Source organism: Athalia rosae, chromosome 2, assembly GCF_917208135.1.
Source record: "Athalia rosae chromosome 2, iyAthRosa1.1, whole genome shotgun sequence".
NCBI classification, from domain to species: domain Eukaryota; kingdom Metazoa; phylum Arthropoda; class Insecta; order Hymenoptera; family Athaliidae; genus Athalia; species Athalia rosae.
In genome coordinates, this window is record NC_064027.1 from 16,420,788 (window position 1) to 16,440,755 (window position 19,968).

The window sequence follows — 19,968 nt, forward strand, 5'->3', positions numbered from 1 at the left end:
AGGTCCTCACGATTTTCGAAGTTTTAAACGAACCTACTTCTATCCAACTCCAAAGCACACAAAATAATCTTTACAAATAAAGAAATACCCAGTGTTAATTGACCAGAAATCATTTATTTTCTAGAGTAAAAGTTGCTGGATTTCAGTAACTCTTCATTAAGGTTAAGTATGTATCTTACTCTACGAGCACCTGCAAGAAGTTTATAATGGATTGAGCCACTTGAGCCTCAACTGTCGTTGCACAGTTTCCTTATCTAGCCTTCTCCAGTCATTCGTGAATTTTTCTGTAGCTTCTATTCGGGATGGATCTATTGCGACTTTGTGGGTGACCATAAAAGTTCCATTTTCATGTAAGTAAGTACCGTTGAGATCTCCATCCTTTGGTAGACCATTAGGGCATTTTATTGGTGTGACTTTAATTAAATGTTTTACCTCCCACAGCATTGAGTTCATCTCGGGTGTATTCTTAACAATCGCTATAGCACTTGACTGGAACAAGAAAAACCATTGCATTGATATATTTGTCGATTAGGTGATCGACAAAATGCTTTTCTACAAATAACGATGAGATTAATAGAGAGTACATGAGAATTCCGTCTGTTTGTTCAATTAGATTTGTTTCAATACTAGGATTTCCGCCAGAAATTTCAAATAAGCTATTCAAGCTTTTTTCATTTGTAGTCAAATTTTGATTAGACTACAACAAAAAGGACTCACCCTTTCATGGAGGTTTAATAGTGTGAGGACATTTTTCTGCCAGTATGGATTTCCCTTGAAAGGCTTCACTCGCTGGATCATCAATAACTTTGTTGGCTCTATCGGAGGGTCTACGTGATCTGGAGTCCTAAATTTCAAATGGTTTCAGACTGGTGTCGCATAGCTCTGAGACCAAATTCGCAATGACTACTAGCTAATTATTCAATTTAACCCGTTATTTATTATTAATTCCGTTTTATTAGGGTCATAGAAAACAACTTTGAAGTTCCAATCACCAGGCTAACGATATCACCAGCGTATGAATACATAACCTTTCACTCACCTGGGATAGTATGTTATTAAGCCATACTTTACACCACCTTCTCCTTTATATCTTTTCGTGAAGTGACGGACACCCCCCAACAACATTCGCGTGACATTGGACATTGTTTTTCCAATATCCAAAGAAACTATTAAAAACTTTAACTCTCCAACCACCGCCAGCGAGCAGAATACTACATTACTCTATTCACTTGCTAATTGCTATACTTGCTGTTCACAAATACAAACATTTCAGTGTTCATGTATTTGTGGCTACCACTATACTAGTCGGATCATCTGGCAGATGATTGGACGCTTGTTTCTAATAGCGGCTGTGTCCCGAACTACCAGCAATAAGCTCTACGTGTGTAGCCTGCTCGGAATTTTTTTACAAAACGAATGCTCATAAGGGATTATTCCAGTTCCCTAAGAATTGCTGAAGAACAATTCACGATCCAAAGAACGACCGAAATATCACCTATTGGTACACTTAGTAAAAATTGCAAAAGAAATCATCACTTACAGTTCATTTATTCGATAGATTACAGAGGATTATCTTTTCTTAAATCGTTTGGCACTTTTCTTCTGTGGTCCACCCCGAGATCGGGGTTTTCCTACACTCTTATTATAGCCTTTAATCCACCTGTGCCTCTTTTCTTCCCAGTCTAGTTGCTGTACGGCAGCTTTATCTTGATTACTCATCACATTAGCTCCGCCATGTTTTGCTTTTGAAGTACCTTCCTGATCTAGTAGTTCAGCAAATTCTTCGGCAGCGGCAAAGACGTTTTGGTCATATTTGGGTTTTGACTTTTTGCTATTACTATTAGGGCGACTGCGAGGACTTGAGACATCCAATTCATCATCATCGTCACCATCGCTAAAGTCCATATCGCTAAGATCCTCGTCATCAACACCTTCAAGACCATCTTCATCTTCTTCTGCCAATTCATCTAGCATTTCATCGTCAGAGCCCACTTCTTCATCCAAAGAAACATCATCGCCACCATCATCACTACCGCTGTCACCAGATGATTCATTATCACTATCTTCTGAAAAATTATTTTCTTGCTACATATGTGTATGTGTTAACTATACTGCACACGTCAATAGGGCATGAAAATTTTGGTCAATATATGGCCAAACACAAATGCATGAACTGTGACTTCTCTTTGAAAAGACATGTCATATTTTACCACGAAATTATTCACAAAAATCAAGGAATACAAGACATACCTTTCTTTCGTTTCTTTTTTGAAGTACTTATGTCCCCAGCAATATCCAGGTCTTCGAAGTCTTTGTCTTTGCTAAGTCCATCCATCATGTCATTGAATTCCTCGCTGTTGACACTCTCTAAATCATCATCAAAGCCATCATCATCCTCATCTTTCAGTTTTGGTGCAGTAGTTTTATTTTTCAAATAATTATAAAGGAAGCGTTCATCCGCTGGTATTTTATCTTCATCTTCATTTACATACATCGCGCTATTGACTTGAATTGACCTGACACCTTTTGCCAAATACGAAGCTCGTTTTGCAAGCGGGTTATCTTTGTTGGTCAATATTTTTCGTTCGTCCAATTTTTTTGGATTTTTAAATACGTATCGATCCAGAAATCTAATCATTGTAAAATCTTGCAATGGGTCACCAGTGTAGATTATTGGTTTTCCTGAAACAAAAAGTAATTGCTTGGGTCATGCTTGGTTAAAAAAAAGATACAACTCATGTTATTATGTATTTTTTGAAGTCACTAATTTTATCGCTAGAGAAACACAAACTACCCAAACTCATTCATTACCTTTGATGATCGTATTTGCAAAAAGAGCAACAGTGGGATGAAAATGACATGCTAAAGCCCTGAGTTCTGTGCACCAAGTGAAATTTGCTCCAGAATACAATGGGTTACGATGATAAGGATCATAGGCCTTCACATCCTCCACTTTTACTTCAACTTTTGGATCAGCCGTATCCATCAGACTTGTAATTGGCGCTATTCTCACATTAGATAGAGTGATGGTTTCTTCTTCATGAGTATTTTTCATGTGTGCTTCTTCCTCGTTTTCTTCCTCGTTTTCTTTCAAACTTTCTGTACTGTCATCTAATTGTATCGTATCTTCTGAATTTTTCAGAGCAGAATTTTTGGCCCCAAACATATCTGTGTAGACATTTCTTTTAATTTTGAATACCTGTGATATCATATACAGTATAGCGCAGATCATATGTGTGGGAAAATAAAATGAGACTTGTAAAATCCTTTTGATAAACGCTTTTATCCGTGTCGGGTTAGTGTCTTTTTTGAGAACCCTGAACAAAAGGCTCAAGAACATTGCCTGGTGAGTGGATGTCGCTATTTGTGGGTCCAGAAGCTTTTTGTACAGAGCACAATAAAATCTATTAGCCTGCTTAACATCCTTGTCAATTATCTGATGCAATAGACTCAAGGCACTTAAACTGACATTGAAGGACCCAAGATGGATGACTTTGTATATGGTATCAATATGCTCCTGTAGTTTAGTATGATCCATCTCAGAAAATGGAAACGCACGGTTCACTCCCATTAGCAGAGCACCCATCATTCTTGAATCAACTTCACCTTTTTTCAGGCACGCCTTAAAAAAACTGAAGTACACGGATATCAGGTTGTTTGCAACCTCTATATTATCCTGATCCAGTACATATTGTGTCAGAAGACAAATTCCATAGTACTGAGCCTTTTGCGTGACATTTGTTCTGAAGAGTAACTTTTCAATTTCATTGAGGACTACTTGTTTCATGTTTGGATGTTCATTTAGTAACTGGCCTAGGCAAAATACAGCTTTTGATGCAACTTTGGAGCTTGGGTCACCGATCTTGTTAACAATGTTGGCCAAGAGCTTTTCTTCTTGCTCAGGATTGTTTGCCAGTAATTTGTACATATTTGTTATTGCTTTCTCTTTGTTTGCATCAACAGTGTCGTGCGCTACGGCGTCCAATGCCTCGATAAACTGTGTATAGCAGACTTTCAGCTGATCTTCAAAATACCAATGCGCCAGTAGCTTTCTTCTTTTGATAGGGTTTTCTGCAAATATTTTTTCATCTAATCTGTTAAAATTTTGATCTTCAAATTTGAACAATTTATATTGAGGGTGCAATAAGTCCGATGAAAATAATTCCTGTAAGGTATCAATGATCATTATGCATTGCTTCTTCTTTGATGCCTTGACTAATGAAATCAGGTTGCTGAGTCTCGATAGGCCATATTTTGGATTGTCTTGTATTAATATAGTGGATGCTGCTACTTTGTCTCCAACTGTGCCTTTTGATAGCAGCGATTTCATCCATGAATAATCAGACTTTCCGATTTTAGACTGTTTCAAGCTGAATGCTGCGGTATCTGCGTCTAAACATTTTTTGGCTTCGTCCTTTAACTCCATAACTTCCAGCTCAGATTTACTCGATTCAACGACATCTTCGGTTTTAGGAAATTCTTCATACCATTTATCAAATTTTCTCGAAGTAAGATCCCTCAATGTGTCTCCCGTTTTCTTCATCGTCGATTGTGATCGGAAACCTTCTATTTCCAATTACTTGAATCACTGAAGACTAAACATATCACGCCGAATACGGTGATTTCCACAGCGCGTTTATAGGTTATCGTTTCAGATTTTTACCCACGTGTTTTAAGTTTCACCAAAAAGCCCGGTGCCAGATAAGATGAACCTAGATGTATGTCGTATAAGTTGATACGCTCAACTTAAGGTGGAATTACTGATCGTAGAGATGAGTGGTAGGAATAATTTGAAAGGTAACAACAAAAATCGTTGTAGTGAGCATGCTGGTTTGAATCAAGGTTTGAATCTACAATGAATACTTATGATACCCATGTTTATGAGTAATCGGAGATTTTTCAATTGATATATTGTAAAATAATCTCCAAGTTCCATCGGCCTCGGTAGCGCAGTAGGCAGCGCGTAAGTCTCATAATCTTAAGGTCGTGAGTTCGATCCTCACCCGGGGCATTAATTTTGCTTCGGTTATCTTTAATTCCAATAAATACGAAAATATCCTCATTAGTCCGAATTCTGAACCCTAATTATAAAAGACAGTATTCTAAAATCATTGGTTTAGAAGAAAGTCGCCAGAATTTATCTATAATCTATCTTTATTGTGATCACTCAACATTAATTTTATTCTTTGGTAGTTCTAATCCACCATAATTGTATAACATTGTGACAATAATAATTATAACGCACTGGACCAACGTTGGTACGTGTTGTTCCCGAAAATAAAGAGGTAAATGTACGACACGCCATATTCAACATAAGGCGTCGAGAGGAACGTCGGATCGAATTATGCAAATATATTTCAGAGACGCGGAAAAATTATGCAGAGGACCCATAACAGAGTCGAGGAGGGAGATTTTCAGATTTCAAAACCTTATTTTCCCTCTTGTAGAATTGAAATGTATAAAAGTTAAAACGAGTTGTCAATTGTTCGTTGCCCTTTAGCGATGCCGCAATTTGCAAGTAAACAGGGCCATTATTAGCTGTATCTTATGCGTATGATTCCAACTTTTTCTCGTTGTCCCTTCCACCAATATCCTCACACATTTTCCATTTTTTTCTCTTATCCAAGGGGGAGGTGCCAAACCGCTCAACTTTAAAGTAAAAAAATGATTCGCTCATGGGTATATGTATAAGTATACTTATGTATGACAATATATTCGGTATACATGTGGGTATATTTCACAGTTGATACGTTCAACATGATGTTTGTTCGTTGTTTGAAATCATCAAGAAATGCTACGTACTTGTTATTTTAGCGACAATAATTTGGGACCAAATTTTGACCTGAGATCATTTACAATTAAACATTTGAAAATATGAATCATTACATCTGTACTATTTTCATGTGAACTCCATAGAGGTTGCTGTAGGATAGGCATACATCCATAGATGCAGCCATAAAGATGGTACATACATATACTATACATATAGTTACGTACGTTTTCATGTTGATTCAGTCCGCATTCAGAGCATCAACTCCGCGATGAAAAGGCATTCCGGTTTCTGAATATATTCCAATTAAAAAGTCGGAGCTTCGTTACCCTCGGCCATCCCTTCGCCCCACCCCCTGGTGATCCTCCCTTTCTCCTCCTCCCACGTTTGTCTTCCCCTTGGCGCCGCAACCACCCTCGACAAAGCTTCCCCCGAACCGCCGAACCGCCGCAGGGTCGCAGGTCTATCTTTACTCCTGGTTCCTTATGCTATTTTTTGTTTGTTTTTTATACATTTTTTTTTTTTTTTTATTTATTTCATTTTACTCTTGGCCCGCAGGCTGTGCATGGAGTCCTTTCGCCTTTCACCGTTTCGTCTGCAATTACGCGCAGTTTTTTGTAAAGAATTAGAATCTACGGTGGCTTCCCTAGGCGGCTCTTTCACCGCTAAAGTACCGCCCATGCACCATGCGGAAATGTATTTATTTTGAATATGTATACATTATGTGTATTAATGAAAACGGATGTAACACGTTACTGCACTGTTTGGCAAACTATTTTCTCAGCCATGTAGAAATAACGGTAAGATAGTTTACGCCAAAAATTACTCCCTTTATTTATTAGAATCTTGTAATTCCGCAATGCATTATTTCGATATCGGAACACCTTGATAGATTCTTAAAATTTGATCTTGACAATGGCGACTCTCTGCGTCCGTAATACGATAAGTGCAGCAAAACTAAGATTGCGGTAGAAAACATTCGCCCTAGACTCGAAAGAGATATCGTCCCTGTGTCTTTACACTTTACATATACACTGGAAGAACAAAAATTGTCTGATGCGGTAGTATACATAGGTATGTATACACAACGTCGTAGTTACGTGCCGTTAAATATCTAACGACGCCGGAAGAAACTGCAAGGGGATGAAAAGAGCGCGTGCTCAAGTACCAAATGGTCGCATATACGCATCAGACTTATATAACTACACGCAACCAACAAAGTACATATAACTGAGATCCTGATGGTCACCCCAATTCTCGCCTTTGCATTTATTCATATAGGTATGTACCTATACAGACGTAGGTATATGCACCAACTTACCCCAGACTATGTGGCGTTTTTCTTTTACTCTCGAAATTTCCTTTATTTCGATTTTTATAATATTTTTTTCTAAAGAATCTTTTTCATACGCGATTAATGTACAGAATTTCTTTCATTCTCTATATTCATGAATTCCGAAGATCTCACGTGTTGTACATCAGTGTTCACATCGTTATAAGTAAAACAAAAATTTTATCTCCTCGAAAGAACATTTTAAAACAACGTTGGCTACATTCTAATTCACAAATCGTTATCAGAACATTTTTGAGAACTGTCGTAAATTTTCTTACGTGTGGTAATTAAGAGCACGCGGGTACCTACAGCTGAGAGAGTCCCTTCAGAAATACATAAAGGTAGGGTAACAATTCGCAACAATACACACGTGGTGTACATATGTACACGTATGATAAGTGTCGATTGCGGCCAATTAAACTTGAAGCTACATCTCGGTGCACGCGCTTAATCACGTGTTGCGACTTGCACCATCAAGTATTTCATTAATTTCTGACCATTACACCTCTTGATATGAATATAATAATAGGGCACGCGATAGGGTGGAATACGCGTACACTATGGTGCGTGTGTATAAGATAATTTCAATTTTATTTGTATACTATGTATCGGTATACAATACGTAAGTACATCTGCATTGTTCTTCTCTCGAGCAGAAAAGCGAATATCGGGTTCACAAATTTGGGGTTCACAAGTACATCGCACTCAAGAGCCAATATAACAAACTTGATTTCGGTCTTAGAACGCCCGCAAAATTTGATACTTATAATTCAGCGCAATAGTGGAATAATTAACGCCGCTGGAGGAGATAGGTGAGGGAATATATGAAAACGGTGTAGATTAAATTGTTCGATTTATTAATTTATTATAATAATAATAATAATTTATCTACATGTTTTGTCATTCCTGAAAAATTATAACAACTGCATTTACGGACTCGGACTGATGTACACCGATTGTATACGTACGATCGTGTATAATATACATATATTTAAATAACAAAAGAGAATAAAATAAGAAATAATTAATTCTATAACTCATGTAAGTTATAAGATTGCACATTATTTATATAAATACTAAAATTCAATTCTATCAGCTAAATTAATGATTGCAAAGTTTAGTCACGTATTTTACAGTTATGCGAACCGTGAAAACTTAAGGAAAATGAAGCGAAACGCTGTTCACGAATGAATTGTGCGGTATAGAAATTCGAAGATTGAATAATTTCAATATATTTATCGCAAAAGCGTGGCTGCTCTCATCGCTTGTAACAAGAGCTTTTCAAGCCACAAACAAAATGCAAGTTATTTCGCTAAATCATCTATAAAAGGGTAATTATATAATTATACATATGTAAAACGAGATCTCCAGTATTTGGCTTGAAATGTTAAAGTTTTTAATTTATCTTATTGTTATAGATAGTAATATGGAACAACTAGATTTTTTTTTTTTTATAATTACATATTTACACGAAATTCTCACTACGATGAAATAGAATAATTTACAATAATTATATACTGAGTTGAGAATCATAATGGGTCGATCGCGTTCAGGTGTCTGCACTCGATTTATTGTTAGTAATAAATTATGAATAACTCGTTCGTTCGCTTCTGGCCTAATACAATAAATTAGTACACACGTGATTCATGTAATATCGATCAATCATAGAATCTGTTGCGCAGCCGGATGATGACGATTAACCGAGGATGAAGTTCAAATGAAAGGGACCGTAACAATTAGCTCATTTTCACAAGTATAAGCTGTCAATTATGCAGGCTCAATTTTACGAATGATTCCGCGCGTTCGAACGATGAATTTTGAAAGATTAAAAATACAGTAAATACTTAGGGGTATGAGCTGGGTTAGAGAGGACACCCGTGGACGTAAGTAACATTTCTAAATAATGCCGCCGCAGTCGAGAGGAAAGCGGCCGTTGAAACCGTCGACACCGGAGGTGGCGGTGGAGGTGGTTGATGGTGTGGAGAGGATTGTTGTTGCGAATAAGGCGGACAATAAGAATCCATAGAACCGTGATGTAAACCGACACCACGCACAAGAAGTTCTTTCTCAACCGTCGCTTGATGTCGGAGTTGCTCTAACCGTAATTGATTTTGACGCTTCCATTTAGTTCTAAAAAAAAGAATGAAATTTTTCTCCTCAATTATCGAATACGGTCGACCTTCTCATCGTCAGAGGGTATCGACGCAAATAATAGAAAGGTAAAAATTTGGTACTCCGCCAACTGCGTGTACGTCCGTTACATTGGCAAGCTCACCTTCTGTTTTGGTACCACGTTTTGACTTGCGTTTCCGATAGGGAAAGGGCATCGGCAACGTCACTGCGATCCGCAACGCTTAGGTATTTTTGACACCGAAATTTTCGCTCCAGGTATGCCAGTTGGGCGTGGGTAAACGCGGTGCGTCTTCTACGTGGTTTTCTACCGCTAGGTGTTCCCGTTACGCAAGCTTTTCCAGATCCAGAACCCGAACCAGGGGAAGGTGACAACGCCGATGGGCTTCCCAGACGCGTGCACGGGCTGCTACCAGGATCAATCGTGTCTTCTGAATCCGAATGCAAAGCGGAATCGTCCTCCGAATCATCTAGAATTGTATAAAACGGAGCAAGAAGTAGTACGACGACAGAACGGGACATCTCGATTCGGAAAAAATACTTCACTGTACGAGCAATATTTTCTGTCGTTTGGATAGCTATTTAAAATTCAGTTACAATATGCGATTTATATTTTTTTGCAAATGCCTTTCCGCATATGTATACAGAAGGGAGGAGCTTTTTTTACCCCTTTAGTTTTCACTTGGAATAATCTTAGCTTTCGGACAGGTATAAAAAGCTCAACAAAATGATGAGTTTATTGGGTAGTAAGAAAGAAGAAAAAAATACATTTCGTTGATCATATCTTTTCGCAAAACGTGTTCCTTATTAGGTATAATCATACATCTACATACGCACGTCACGTTTATCGACATCACGTGTGAGTCACGATCACGTTTATCGCTCATTGGTAACGCGATTCGTAATTTATTGTTCCCGGGGATTAAGATCGATTATACGATAAAAATTTACATTTAATCCCCAGTTAACTACGGTTAAAATTAAAGAAAAATTGATCGCTACATTCCTCGTGACAATTTGGCTCAACTTCTCAAACTCATTGTTAGTCTACGCTGTATATATATGACATGGAATTTGTCGACAAATCGTATTTTCAACGTCCGCTTGATTTGTCGATAATTGGTTGAATATCCGTGAATATAAATTTGCATCTGTTATAATATAGCTCTGTACAGGTATACGGCTCCCTTTGTGAAATATAATAATAGGAAATGGTATATTTTATTGGCTTATATCGACTCATTTATGGGGTGCAAACAGTTCCCATTTTGTACATTTCTACATACGTACGTCTGTATGCACATACACTATACATCTTCGTATATACATGATAAAGTGTAATAATGTGAAAGTGCAGATGTCCATTAGATCGTCGTGACTTTTTCTCTACACATCATACTGTAAATCGATGGCAAACTGTACTCCGCGGCATCATCCGATCCTACATACGAATGTGTGTACGTATAGGTATATATGGCTTAATGATCGCTAACGAATCTGTCCGCACACGATTTCAGTTTCGGTCGTCCATCTGCGCACGTATATGGTACGTATGAGCTATAGCATTTGTTGTAATACCTATTGCTGCTAATAAGACTAGAGAATAAACCGATGTATATTCCATTCTGCAGGGAGTCTCGGGACACGCTCTCCCTCTCAACTTTCTATATATTCTCAATCGACATCGCGGCAGGGGTTCGGAATAACGAGGAACCCTCGCGACGAACGATCGGGCACGCGACCGACTTAACTCCTGCGGCAGCAGCAGCAGCAGCAGCAGCCGCGCAGCAGCATCCCACAGGATCGTTTAAATAACCCAGTTGTCACGATTTTTTCTATCTAGACATTCCTTGATTGCGAGTTGATTAAGAGGTGAGTGCAGAAGGGCTTATTCATATGCTCGCCTATGTATACATACGCCATTTCTTCTTATTCTCCCATTGTGTATACGCGTGTACTTGGAAGTGGGAATCGTTTATCAGAGATTTCCATTTAACGTTTGAAATCTTATCTTTTTCGGAAACGACTTGATGATTTATCGTTTCCCAAAATATTCTTTCCAACTGATATGCACACTTTCCACCGTATACTCCCCCTGCGAGACGTATCAAGATAATTATTATATCATCGTACGTCGAGGTGGCTTCAAAATAAACGTCTCATTGTCATAATTTTATTGTTGGGCTTTAATTATGTAAGTGTGATGATTTTAAGATGTTTGTAAAGGAAATATCAACAATTAACGTGCTCAACTGATTGCACTAATTAGTTGAATTACATAACGAACGCGTGAAATTTATAAATAACTCTGCGTGCGAGCGTGAGTTTATTCTTTTCTATTTTTTTTTGTTTTTTTTTTTTGTTTTCACTGCGAACATTTATCTCCCGCCTTGTAGTACGCGTGATATAATTTTTATTTCAACCATGTATGTACACGTATCACACGTACGTACCACACGAACAACACTTGAAAAAAAATTCCGTCTTTAGGGCGATATGTGTATATATTTATATAACAAGTTGAAAAAAACAGTTTCTAATCAAGCAGATGATCACAATATAAATTGATCGTCATAAATTATCGTTTAACGTTGTATATATATATATATATGACTTCGTGATCCAAACATAATCGCGCAGCGCATTCTTACATAGATTTTGAAGTAATGATTTTTTATCGCCATTATATTTTATGGAGAGCCAAACATCCTCGCGTTACCGTCTATTCTTGGATAAGTATAATCTCCGCATGGTGATCGGTTACATTTTATCAGCTTCATATACTATACAATCAGACTCATGCGTGTATACATATAATAAGTAAATATACAACATTATCCGTTACATAAATTGAGAGCGTTCAAATATATTGTTATATTATATTGTAACCGTGATATTTATGTTCACTTTTTTTTTGGCAGGTACCCTTGATATTTTTTGCAAATTTTTCTGTCGTTTTAAAATTAAACCAGAATATAGTACAGGTAGTATACATGCATCGTTACATTTATTTCGAGCTATTTTTGTATACCTTAAATTGCACCAGTAATTATACATTACGATGCGACAATATCGTCTCGATTCGCGCGCGGTGCGACGCCCGAGTGAAAATTACGGATGCGACGAATAGTCCAATAACCTGATGAGGACATTTTATCAAACAATAATAGTGTGTAACCTATGCGAGGCTAATAATATGTAACTTCTTCACGTATGTATCAACTCTTCAAATTTTTATTTTATCGTTGCGCCTGGTTAATAGCCCACGTGGTTAAAATGTGTATATAGTAATTAAAAATTCGAGAATAATTTGACCGAGAAATGAATAAAATTCTGATAATGTACACTCATATGATATACCTTATATATATTATAAATAATTTTCTGTACCTTGAACACGTTCTGTCAAAACATCGCCGAGAAGATCACGGATGAGAAAAGATTTGTGTTCCTGCATCATTGTCATTTAACGTATAACGATATGTGTAACGTATCAAGTAATATCAGTTCTTCGTACAGTATATACGTATATTTATGTATATATTTATAAAACGAACGAAAGATGCATATATCGTAGGGGCAATGTATGTTGATCACAAAACAATTACGTATATACAATGTCACACTTGAACTCGGAATCACTTTTAACGAAGATATATTTATGGCTGTATATTATAAACACGATCACTGATAATTCGTTTCGATGATATCAGACGCATGCTACCGCAAAGACGTTTGACGTCGTTCTGTGGTCGGAATGATCCGATAGTTGCGGAGACACACCTTCGCTATACTTGTGCAGTATTGGGGGATATATCTCCGGTAAATTTATTCCCCCTTTCCCCCACCCTGTCAAGAATTTTGCACGAGACTTAATCCGTCCGTTTATTTTCAACGTTGCGGGGGATCTTCCTCGCGGTCCAAATACCCCGGGTTTTCGCAGCCATTTTGGAGGTGTGCGCCATGGTTGTTAAGGGCCGCCACGGGATTGGTCCTCATAAGTGCCGAGCTCTTCGTTCGTTGGTTATAAGGGGGTGGAACTTGAGGGTGGCTAGTCCTCATTGGTCGAGCCGACTCAGCTTTAAATAGGGGTTGGAATATCTCCGATTTAAACCGAGGCATTTGCGTGTATGTGTATCCTACTAATAATATATATATGCATACACGTATACGTATATAGTCGTGTACAGGTATAATACTACCTAAGGGTGCACGATATAACGCAACTCGCGCAACTAACGAAACTCGAAAACTTGTGCACAGCGGGTGCAAATTCGCCCGAGAGAAAATTATTTAAACCCTAGATCCGCACTGCTGCCGCACGATGATTGTATAATTCGCTTTTCGTTGTTTTTTTTTTTACTTTTTTCATACACATGCGCACGTATAATGGAATAGTAAATGTAGATAAAATTTTGTATTACGTATTACATTTTTGCGAATTCATCTCTTCTAAGTTTCACTCTGCCGTGAATCATATGATGCACTCTATTATACACTATACATGCGTATTTGTAAAATTATAAACTTGACTTTTTTCGTCTCACATATTCCGCAAGAATATAAAAAATATTACAGAGTGCAAATGTATTGCAGACAAAAACTAAAAAGCATAAAGACGCGTCTCCGCTAACGGCGAACAAAATGTGAAGAGATAAAAATTATACGTTTGCAGTTTCTATAAGATTTAGAAGTTGAAAGAAAAATTTGTACACCTTTTTGGGCGGGATTTACATTTGTGCTGCAAGCAAAGCGTTCGAGAAACTCTTTTGCATTTACTGGAAAATCAATTTTGTTGATAAAGTTTTTCGGTTTAAAGTTCCATTCATTTAATTTGATAACTACACGAAGATTTTCCATACATTTTGGATATTGAGCATTTATTCACAGCGTCAAATCTCCGAAAAAACGAAAAACGTGAGGATTTAATTTTCATCGAGTCGTTTCCGACCCTTTAAAAATGTTGAGGGTGTGTTTCTTTTTTTTTCCCTACGACTGCACGTGAAAGCGCATATGATTTTACTATGCGCGCTTGGCTCGGTTGCATTTTATGGTAAGCAGTCAATTATTTGAAAGTTGTACACGTAGTATAACGTAGGTACCCGATGTGCCCATCGCGACTTATACCGTATACGTGCGGCGTCGCGGTACGCCTTTCCGAATACATCAGGACTATAACGTATACAGGGGATTAATTCAAGGGGCGGCAAAGCGGCCGTGTTTTTCGCATAAAATACCCAACTCCAGATGTGGAATCGGAGGGAGGAAGCGACGGGAATTTCCATAAGACGTTATATGTACGTGTTTACTTTTATTTTTTTCACTTTTTGCCTGTTCTTTGCTCATTTATTTTTCAATAAATTATAGTGACTCGACCGAACTTTATCGACACCGGAAACTTGCCGTTATCGCTTCACTTTACTTCGCTCGATAATCGTAAAGGACAGGGGGATAATTTGAAAAAAAAAAAAAAAAATGGAGGAGGAATGAGTGTTTCGAAATCGTCTGCGCAGACATCCATGTCATTCTATGATCAAATTTAAACAATTTGATGTGCAGCATATGAAACGCTTCCGGTACCCATGGGTATCAGCAGCGTGAATGAATTGGATTCATCCAAAATAAAAAATTGATATAATCTAGCTCGCACGATTTCACCGTTATCTCTAGATATCATATTTGGTTTCAGAATAGTCACAATTACAAGCTTTTGATAGGTGGGTACGATATCATCGAATATATATATATATTAGAAACAGTTCAACTCTTACGTCGCGATGACTGCGATTATATGTTAAAATCTATTTCGAAATAAAACTAGACAAGAGTTTTGAAATTTTTCACCAGGTGTCGTTCAATTTGGATTTCGGGGTGGTATTATCCCACAAGCACCGTTCTTTTCGGTACGCGCGGTATATATACAGCCGTTAGTAGCCCCAATGATGTACTCGCTTCGGCGGTACATATACTAAAATTGGAACGATACAGAGAAGATTAGCATGGCCCCTGCGCAAGGATGACACGCAAAATCGTGAAGCGTTCCACATTTTTTTGCCATTTAATATTTCGTCGCAAGCAGTCATCGTTCAATTTTCGGATCGATCGAAGTATCTGACTATTTTTTTTTTCTACTGAAAAATATATTGGTATGAACAGAGAGATTCGCGTGCTCTTGTAACTGCACACGATGGAAAAATTAAGAGACGAATAAACACACGAACGAAAAAAAAAAGAACACGACGTATCGACGAAGATAATTATATACCCGTGAAAAGATATTTCGAATATAATTGTTTAAAACGTTCGTATAAAAACCGAGTTTAATTGAGTCCTCACTCGTGTATTCTTTTCTTTTGGAATAATCATGTATATTCTTTCGTTAAATCTGATCGCCTCTGGGTGTTTAAGTCCTCAAACCGTTCTAATTGAGGTTTCTCCTTGTTACCGCGAAAATAATATAAGACAAGAGACAGCCGCTGTATAGGTATATGTATATAAATATACGATGTGACAACAATTATACACAAAACAAACGACCTATGAACAAAAGACACCCTTTGTTTCACTCGAGTGTCTCGTAATGAAATAGACGCTCGAGATGCGATGGCATTCGAGTCTACTCATCCGTCAACCGGTACCCCGCTGTGTGGAGCACGGCAGTGGTGCGAGTCAACGGTACGGCAGCCCGCGAGAGTCACCTCTCGCTTTCCGTCAGATACGCGGATATAAGAACGTCGTTTTCACTCCGTATCTTTATTCGCTTTTATTATATCTGTATACCACTTAGGTGGTTCATGCCTCGCCACGCTGTACCAATTTTAGAAATCCTAACGTAATAAGCCACGAATTCTGACGATCTTCGTAGCTAAGAACCGGAAGGGCGTAAACTACGAGAGTAAAATTGCTGATTTTTAGTTCACTCATATTTAGATTCACACAGGAATTCTGGGAAATGTTACATTCATTTTAATACTTCGGCGAGATTTACGAACAAAAATTTTTTTTTAATTACTCAACTGTATAATTAATACGAATGTTCTTATAGAGAAAATCTCTCTCTCTCTCTCTCTTGGTACGTGATTTGGACTAATTAATGGTATTCGTGTGGTAATAAGAAAATTAAGACAAAAGATACGTACATTGTTTGCAACTGGGTATGTAATTCGTCGAAGTACATAATATGCATTTATACACACGCGAATATGTATGTATACATCGCGCATTATACACATGCACGAATGAATGGAATAATAATAGGATCGTTCTAGCGGGGTGTTTGTTATACAATTGGCAGACAATAGACTCGAAATCGTCACCCCTGGACTGATTGTTATCGACAATTTAGCCCCCCCTTGTATGTACCTATGTATGAGTATATATAAAATCCCCCTCGTATGCAGTACACTGCGGAATATATAGCGGAAAACAATTCTATATCGATGAGGAATAACGCCAACGGTAATTCGAGTCAGGGATATGCGATATAGCTACACTTATAACGTATCGTATACTACATGGTACCATATAGCTACGTACAGCGTATGTACACATATACCTATGCGAACGTGAATGTCGTGTTACGTCCGTTCGCAAAATCGAATTGGATGCAAGGGTGAGGAATTGATCTAGCATTCGCTGTATACAATTCGTGCCTTGTAATTGAGAGTTTGCAGATGTCCTCTTCAATCAACATAAATTTTCGGTATATATGCCGAATTAGTTTCATATTTGCGTGCGAAACGTTTCGTGTTACTATATAAAAGAGGGAGGGGTGGAACGGGGAGAGTGACGAGAATGGAGAAATAACGTTAAAATTCATATTTCGCAGCATGAGTTTCGCCATTTTTCGAAGGATAATTGTACGCTATAAAGCTATCGATACATCGTAATTGGTTCTTTCGGGCTAGGAAGATAGAGGAAAAATCATTAGCGACGATCTGAAAGAGATGAAAATACAGGAATCTTTCAAAACGAATCAAAAGAGTTTTTTCTGATAAAGAAATATATGAATTCAGGCCATTTTCGTTCAAAAAATGAATAACAAAAAAATGTGGAACGCTTCACGATTTTGCGTGTCATCCTTGCGCAGGGGCCATGCTAATCTTCTCTGTATCGTTCCAATTTTAGTATATGTACCGCCGAAGCGAGTACATTTATCGGGCTAATAACGGTTGTATATATACCGCGCGTACCGAAAAGAACGGTGCTTGTGGGAGAATTCCACCCCGTACGAAGCGGTTTACGCCACCTGGTGGTTGAATTGTCAATTTGAGTGGTGGAAAAAGGTGTAACAAAAGACGGCGCTCAACAGTAATTTATCGAAGAAAACAATTGTTTTAATTCCGATTTGATAATTAATCGATCGCTGTTTTTAGGATTGTTGTTTCTAGGATGGGAAATCCACATGAATTTCACCGATTCAAGAAGTGGCGTGGAATTTTTCTGATCTTTTTCAACCAGAATTTTGCACGTGAGCATCTGGTCGCCAAGAAAAAATGAATTATAATAATTCTTACGAACGATTCGGCCTGAGAACCATTTTTGTTACAAATACCTTACAACCAGCGGTTGAATTTCGAGAAAAAATGTTGTCACGTGTCTGTTCATTGCGGTGCCAATTATATCTCGTGAATCTGCACCGGCATGTGTATACGAAGGAAACTTTTTTGCGAAACGTTCGTAAAAAAAAACTGTGCGATTGTTATCAGATGTTTTTTCATAGTTTTTTTCTTTACCCTTTCAAACGAATGCGGCAAGCTATCAATGTTGAAAAAATTTCAATCTACAGTTTGCAGCGTGTATTTGTCAACGTTGAATTTGTAAGAACCTTAGCCGCTACGCTGAAATCATTTAGATATATTACTTGGGATCGCTTCCGAAAATTCATAAGTCTCCCTTGAAATGATCACCCTTTAGACGAAACCGATATAGGTATAACGTATATATCCATAGCCTGCTCACTCCGTCGCTTTTATATTTCGGTCCTTCTTGCAATGACGATTCTCCCGTAGGATTCCTCCTACCCTATCCGAGATACATATATACCGCAGATACCAGTTAATACACGTATAACGTTATACATGTATATCTATATACCTATCCGAACCCCGCATATTCTGCGCTAACTTTTCAATCTCGGTCGAATATTTCCCGTGGTCCCTCGCGCGCCGGTTACCTCGGCAACGATCTGCCCTCTCATTGGCTGGTTCTGAACCCCCACCCTCGTCGCCGGTGGTGCACTTAGCCTCGTGGTTAGCTTCAATGAGCGGATAACAAGCACCCCCGTCATCCGAGCCCTGTAATATCCACTTGTACAAATGGATGTGCGGCTTTGTCAAATCAACTGACGCTTGTGGTAAACAACCCTGAACTCAATAGATATATACATATATAAACCTATATTCCCATCGCACGCATCGAACACCTATGTACACATGTATAACGTGTACAACGTACGTTGTATGTGCACACCGTCCTGCAGGCTACGTGATTTTATAGATGATTTCTAGCTACCCCGTTAAAGGGGGATTAATATAAGTTTATTCAACCATCGAATATAGGAGGAGGGGCGGGAGGGGGTGGGTATAGTTGATTTAAAAAATACGGATAATTGCCTCATCGTTATGTATAGGTATATTCCGTGGCATGATCACTTTTTTTTATCGTTTGGTTCTGATGTGTACTCAACATTTTTATTTTCAGCATAGTATGTATATAGAATAAATCTCCGACGTACGTATTATACGTACGTACACTAAATATTGTAACAATTCTGAATTTAAGCATAAAAATAGTTATCCATTTCATAACTTTCAGTTCGTTATATTTTAGTTTAAGAAAGAGCTAACGAAATTTTTCAATTTTATGTACAAGTACACAGGTTATCATACACCCACCTTATTGTTAGATCATATTGATATATGGTATAGGTATATGTTACAAAGTACGCGTGTGTTGGTTGTCCCTTATAATTTATTGCCCATGCGTATTTTATTGTGTGGCACTGCAGGGGGAGTTTTTTTTTCTCCCTTCTCATATCAAAGTTTTTAATTGGCTTATTAAAGAAAAATGAGATGAATAAGGTAATGTTTTTGAAATATATCCTACCTCTCAGATTCACTTTTCGCGACATTCTTTGATATTGTATGAAATAAAGCATTATTACCTATACCCGCATGGAATATATGTATACATACGTACGACATATAGTACATCCGTTTACCAAAAATCTGGTAAAACCAGCACATATGTATATTGCACATATATACGTAATTTTACAAAAAGTTTTAGCTATGCGTATCCTCGTTATAAGATTTCCAAAAATTTAATTATTTCTCTTCAGAAAACTATACTAAATTTCTCAAGATCAACCACCACGATTCAACGGACATTACAAATTGATTATCCGTACGATAAAAAAAAAGTAAATCAATAGGAATGGAAAAAAAAACTGGTTCGCGGTTATTGCCCTTTAATAAAAGATAATTTGACCTCGTGATGTTCTACGTTCTACCGTTCGTCGACCCCTGTATACAAAGCGTGCGTACGACACACGATTGGTATCGTATACTTGGGGTAATGATAGTCGCAGATTTATTCGTGTATTCACGATGAAGAGACGAAATGCCGGCAGCATGAAAGATGTATAGTATAGGCCCAATTTAGCCCCCTTTTGATCGACAATCATTATTCATTATATTATTTTCTGACTTCGGCCGCGATTATATACCTACCC

At 37.8% G+C, this 19,968-nt stretch overlaps 3 protein-coding genes and 3 non-coding genes across 7 annotated transcripts; 2 read left to right on the top strand and 4 right to left on the bottom strand.

Moving 5' to 3' along the window:
* Positions 1-94: 94 nt before the first annotated feature.
* LOC105692117 (39S ribosomal protein L30, mitochondrial) lies at positions 95-1,284 on the bottom strand. The gene is made up of 3 exons (XM_012411121.3): positions 1,040-1,284; positions 718-844; positions 95-489 (listed from the first exon to the last, which is right to left on the bottom strand). The coding sequence occupies exons 1-3, from the start codon at positions 1,141-1,143 to the stop codon at positions 202-204; spliced, it is 519 nt and encodes a 172-aa protein (XP_012266544.1). The 5' UTR covers positions 1,144-1,284; the 3' UTR covers positions 95-201.
* A 245-nt stretch (positions 1,285-1,529) lies between these two features.
* On the bottom strand, positions 1,530-4,862 carry LOC105692130 (CCAAT/enhancer-binding protein zeta). Of its 2 annotated transcripts, none has more exons than XM_012411143.3 (3): positions 2,812-4,862; positions 2,251-2,682; positions 1,530-2,063 (listed from the first exon to the last, which is right to left on the bottom strand). In XM_012411143.3, exons 1-3 carry the CDS (start codon positions 4,541-4,543, stop codon positions 1,570-1,572), a joined length of 2,658 nt encoding a protein of 885 aa, XP_012266566.2. In that variant the 5' UTR covers positions 4,544-4,862; the 3' UTR covers positions 1,530-1,569. The 2 variants fall into 2 exon arrangements, with proteins under 2 accessions (XP_012266566.2, XP_012266565.2); XM_012411142.3 differs by having other exon boundaries at positions 1,530-2,066; positions 2,812-4,861.
* A 76-nt stretch (positions 4,863-4,938) lies between these two features.
* Trnam-cau lies at positions 4,939-5,011 on the top strand. Its single transcript has one exon. It is a non-coding gene; the product is annotated as a tRNA-Met (tRNA).
* Positions 5,012-7,956: 2,945 nt separating this feature from the next.
* LOC105692023 (homeobox protein GBX-1) lies at positions 7,957-13,099 on the bottom strand. The gene is made up of 3 exons (XM_012410894.3): positions 12,624-13,099; positions 9,379-9,703; positions 7,957-9,233 (listed from the first exon to the last, which is right to left on the bottom strand). Exons 1-3 carry the CDS (start codon positions 12,697-12,699, stop codon positions 8,966-8,968), a joined length of 669 nt encoding a protein of 222 aa, XP_012266317.3. The 5' UTR covers positions 12,700-13,099; the 3' UTR covers positions 7,957-8,965.
* Positions 13,100-15,177: 2,078 nt separating this feature from the next.
* On the top strand, positions 15,178-15,284 carry LOC112695049. Its single transcript, XR_003150328.1, has one exon. It is a non-coding gene; the product is annotated as a U6 spliceosomal RNA (small nuclear RNA).
* Positions 15,285-17,277: 1,993 nt separating this feature from the next.
* On the bottom strand, positions 17,278-17,384 carry LOC112695050. The gene has a single exon (XR_003150329.1). It is a non-coding gene; the product is annotated as a U6 spliceosomal RNA (small nuclear RNA).
* Between the last annotated feature and the right edge of the window lie 2,584 nt (positions 17,385-19,968).

Coding starts and splice junctions, on each gene's coding strand:
- LOC105692117 (XM_012411121.3), bottom strand. CDS start 1,143: ATGTCCAATGTCACGCGAATGTTGTTGGGGGGTGTCCGTCACTTCACG. Junction 845..1,039: donor TTAATAACATACTATCCCAG/GTGAGTGAAAGG, acceptor TTTGAAATTTAG/GACTCCAGATCACGTAGACC. Junction 490..717: donor TATTAAACCTCCATGAAAGG/GTGAGTCCTTTT, acceptor TTCTTGTTCCAG/TCAAGTGCTATAGCGATTGT.
- LOC105692023 (XM_012410894.3), bottom strand. CDS start 12,699: ATGACAATGATGCAGGAACACAAATCTTTTCTCATCCGTGATCTTCTC. Junction 9,704..12,623: donor TTTGACAGAACGTGTTCAAG/GTACAGAAAATT, acceptor ATACAATTCTAG/ATGATTCGGAGGACGATTCC. Junction 9,234..9,378: donor ACGTGGTACCAAAACAGAAG/GTGAGCTTGCCA, acceptor TCTTTTTTTTAG/AACTAAATGGAAGCGTCAAA.
- LOC105692130 (XM_012411142.3), bottom strand. CDS start 4,543: ATGAAGAAAACGGGAGACACATTGAGGGATCTTACTTCGAGAAAATTT. Junction 2,683..2,811: donor TGCAAATACGATCATCAAAG/GTAATGAATGAG, acceptor TTTTTGTTTCAG/GAAAACCAATAATCTACACT. Junction 2,067..2,250: donor AAAAAAGAAACGAAAGAAAG/GTATGTCTTGTA, acceptor ATAATTTTTCAG/AAGATAGTGATAATGAATCA.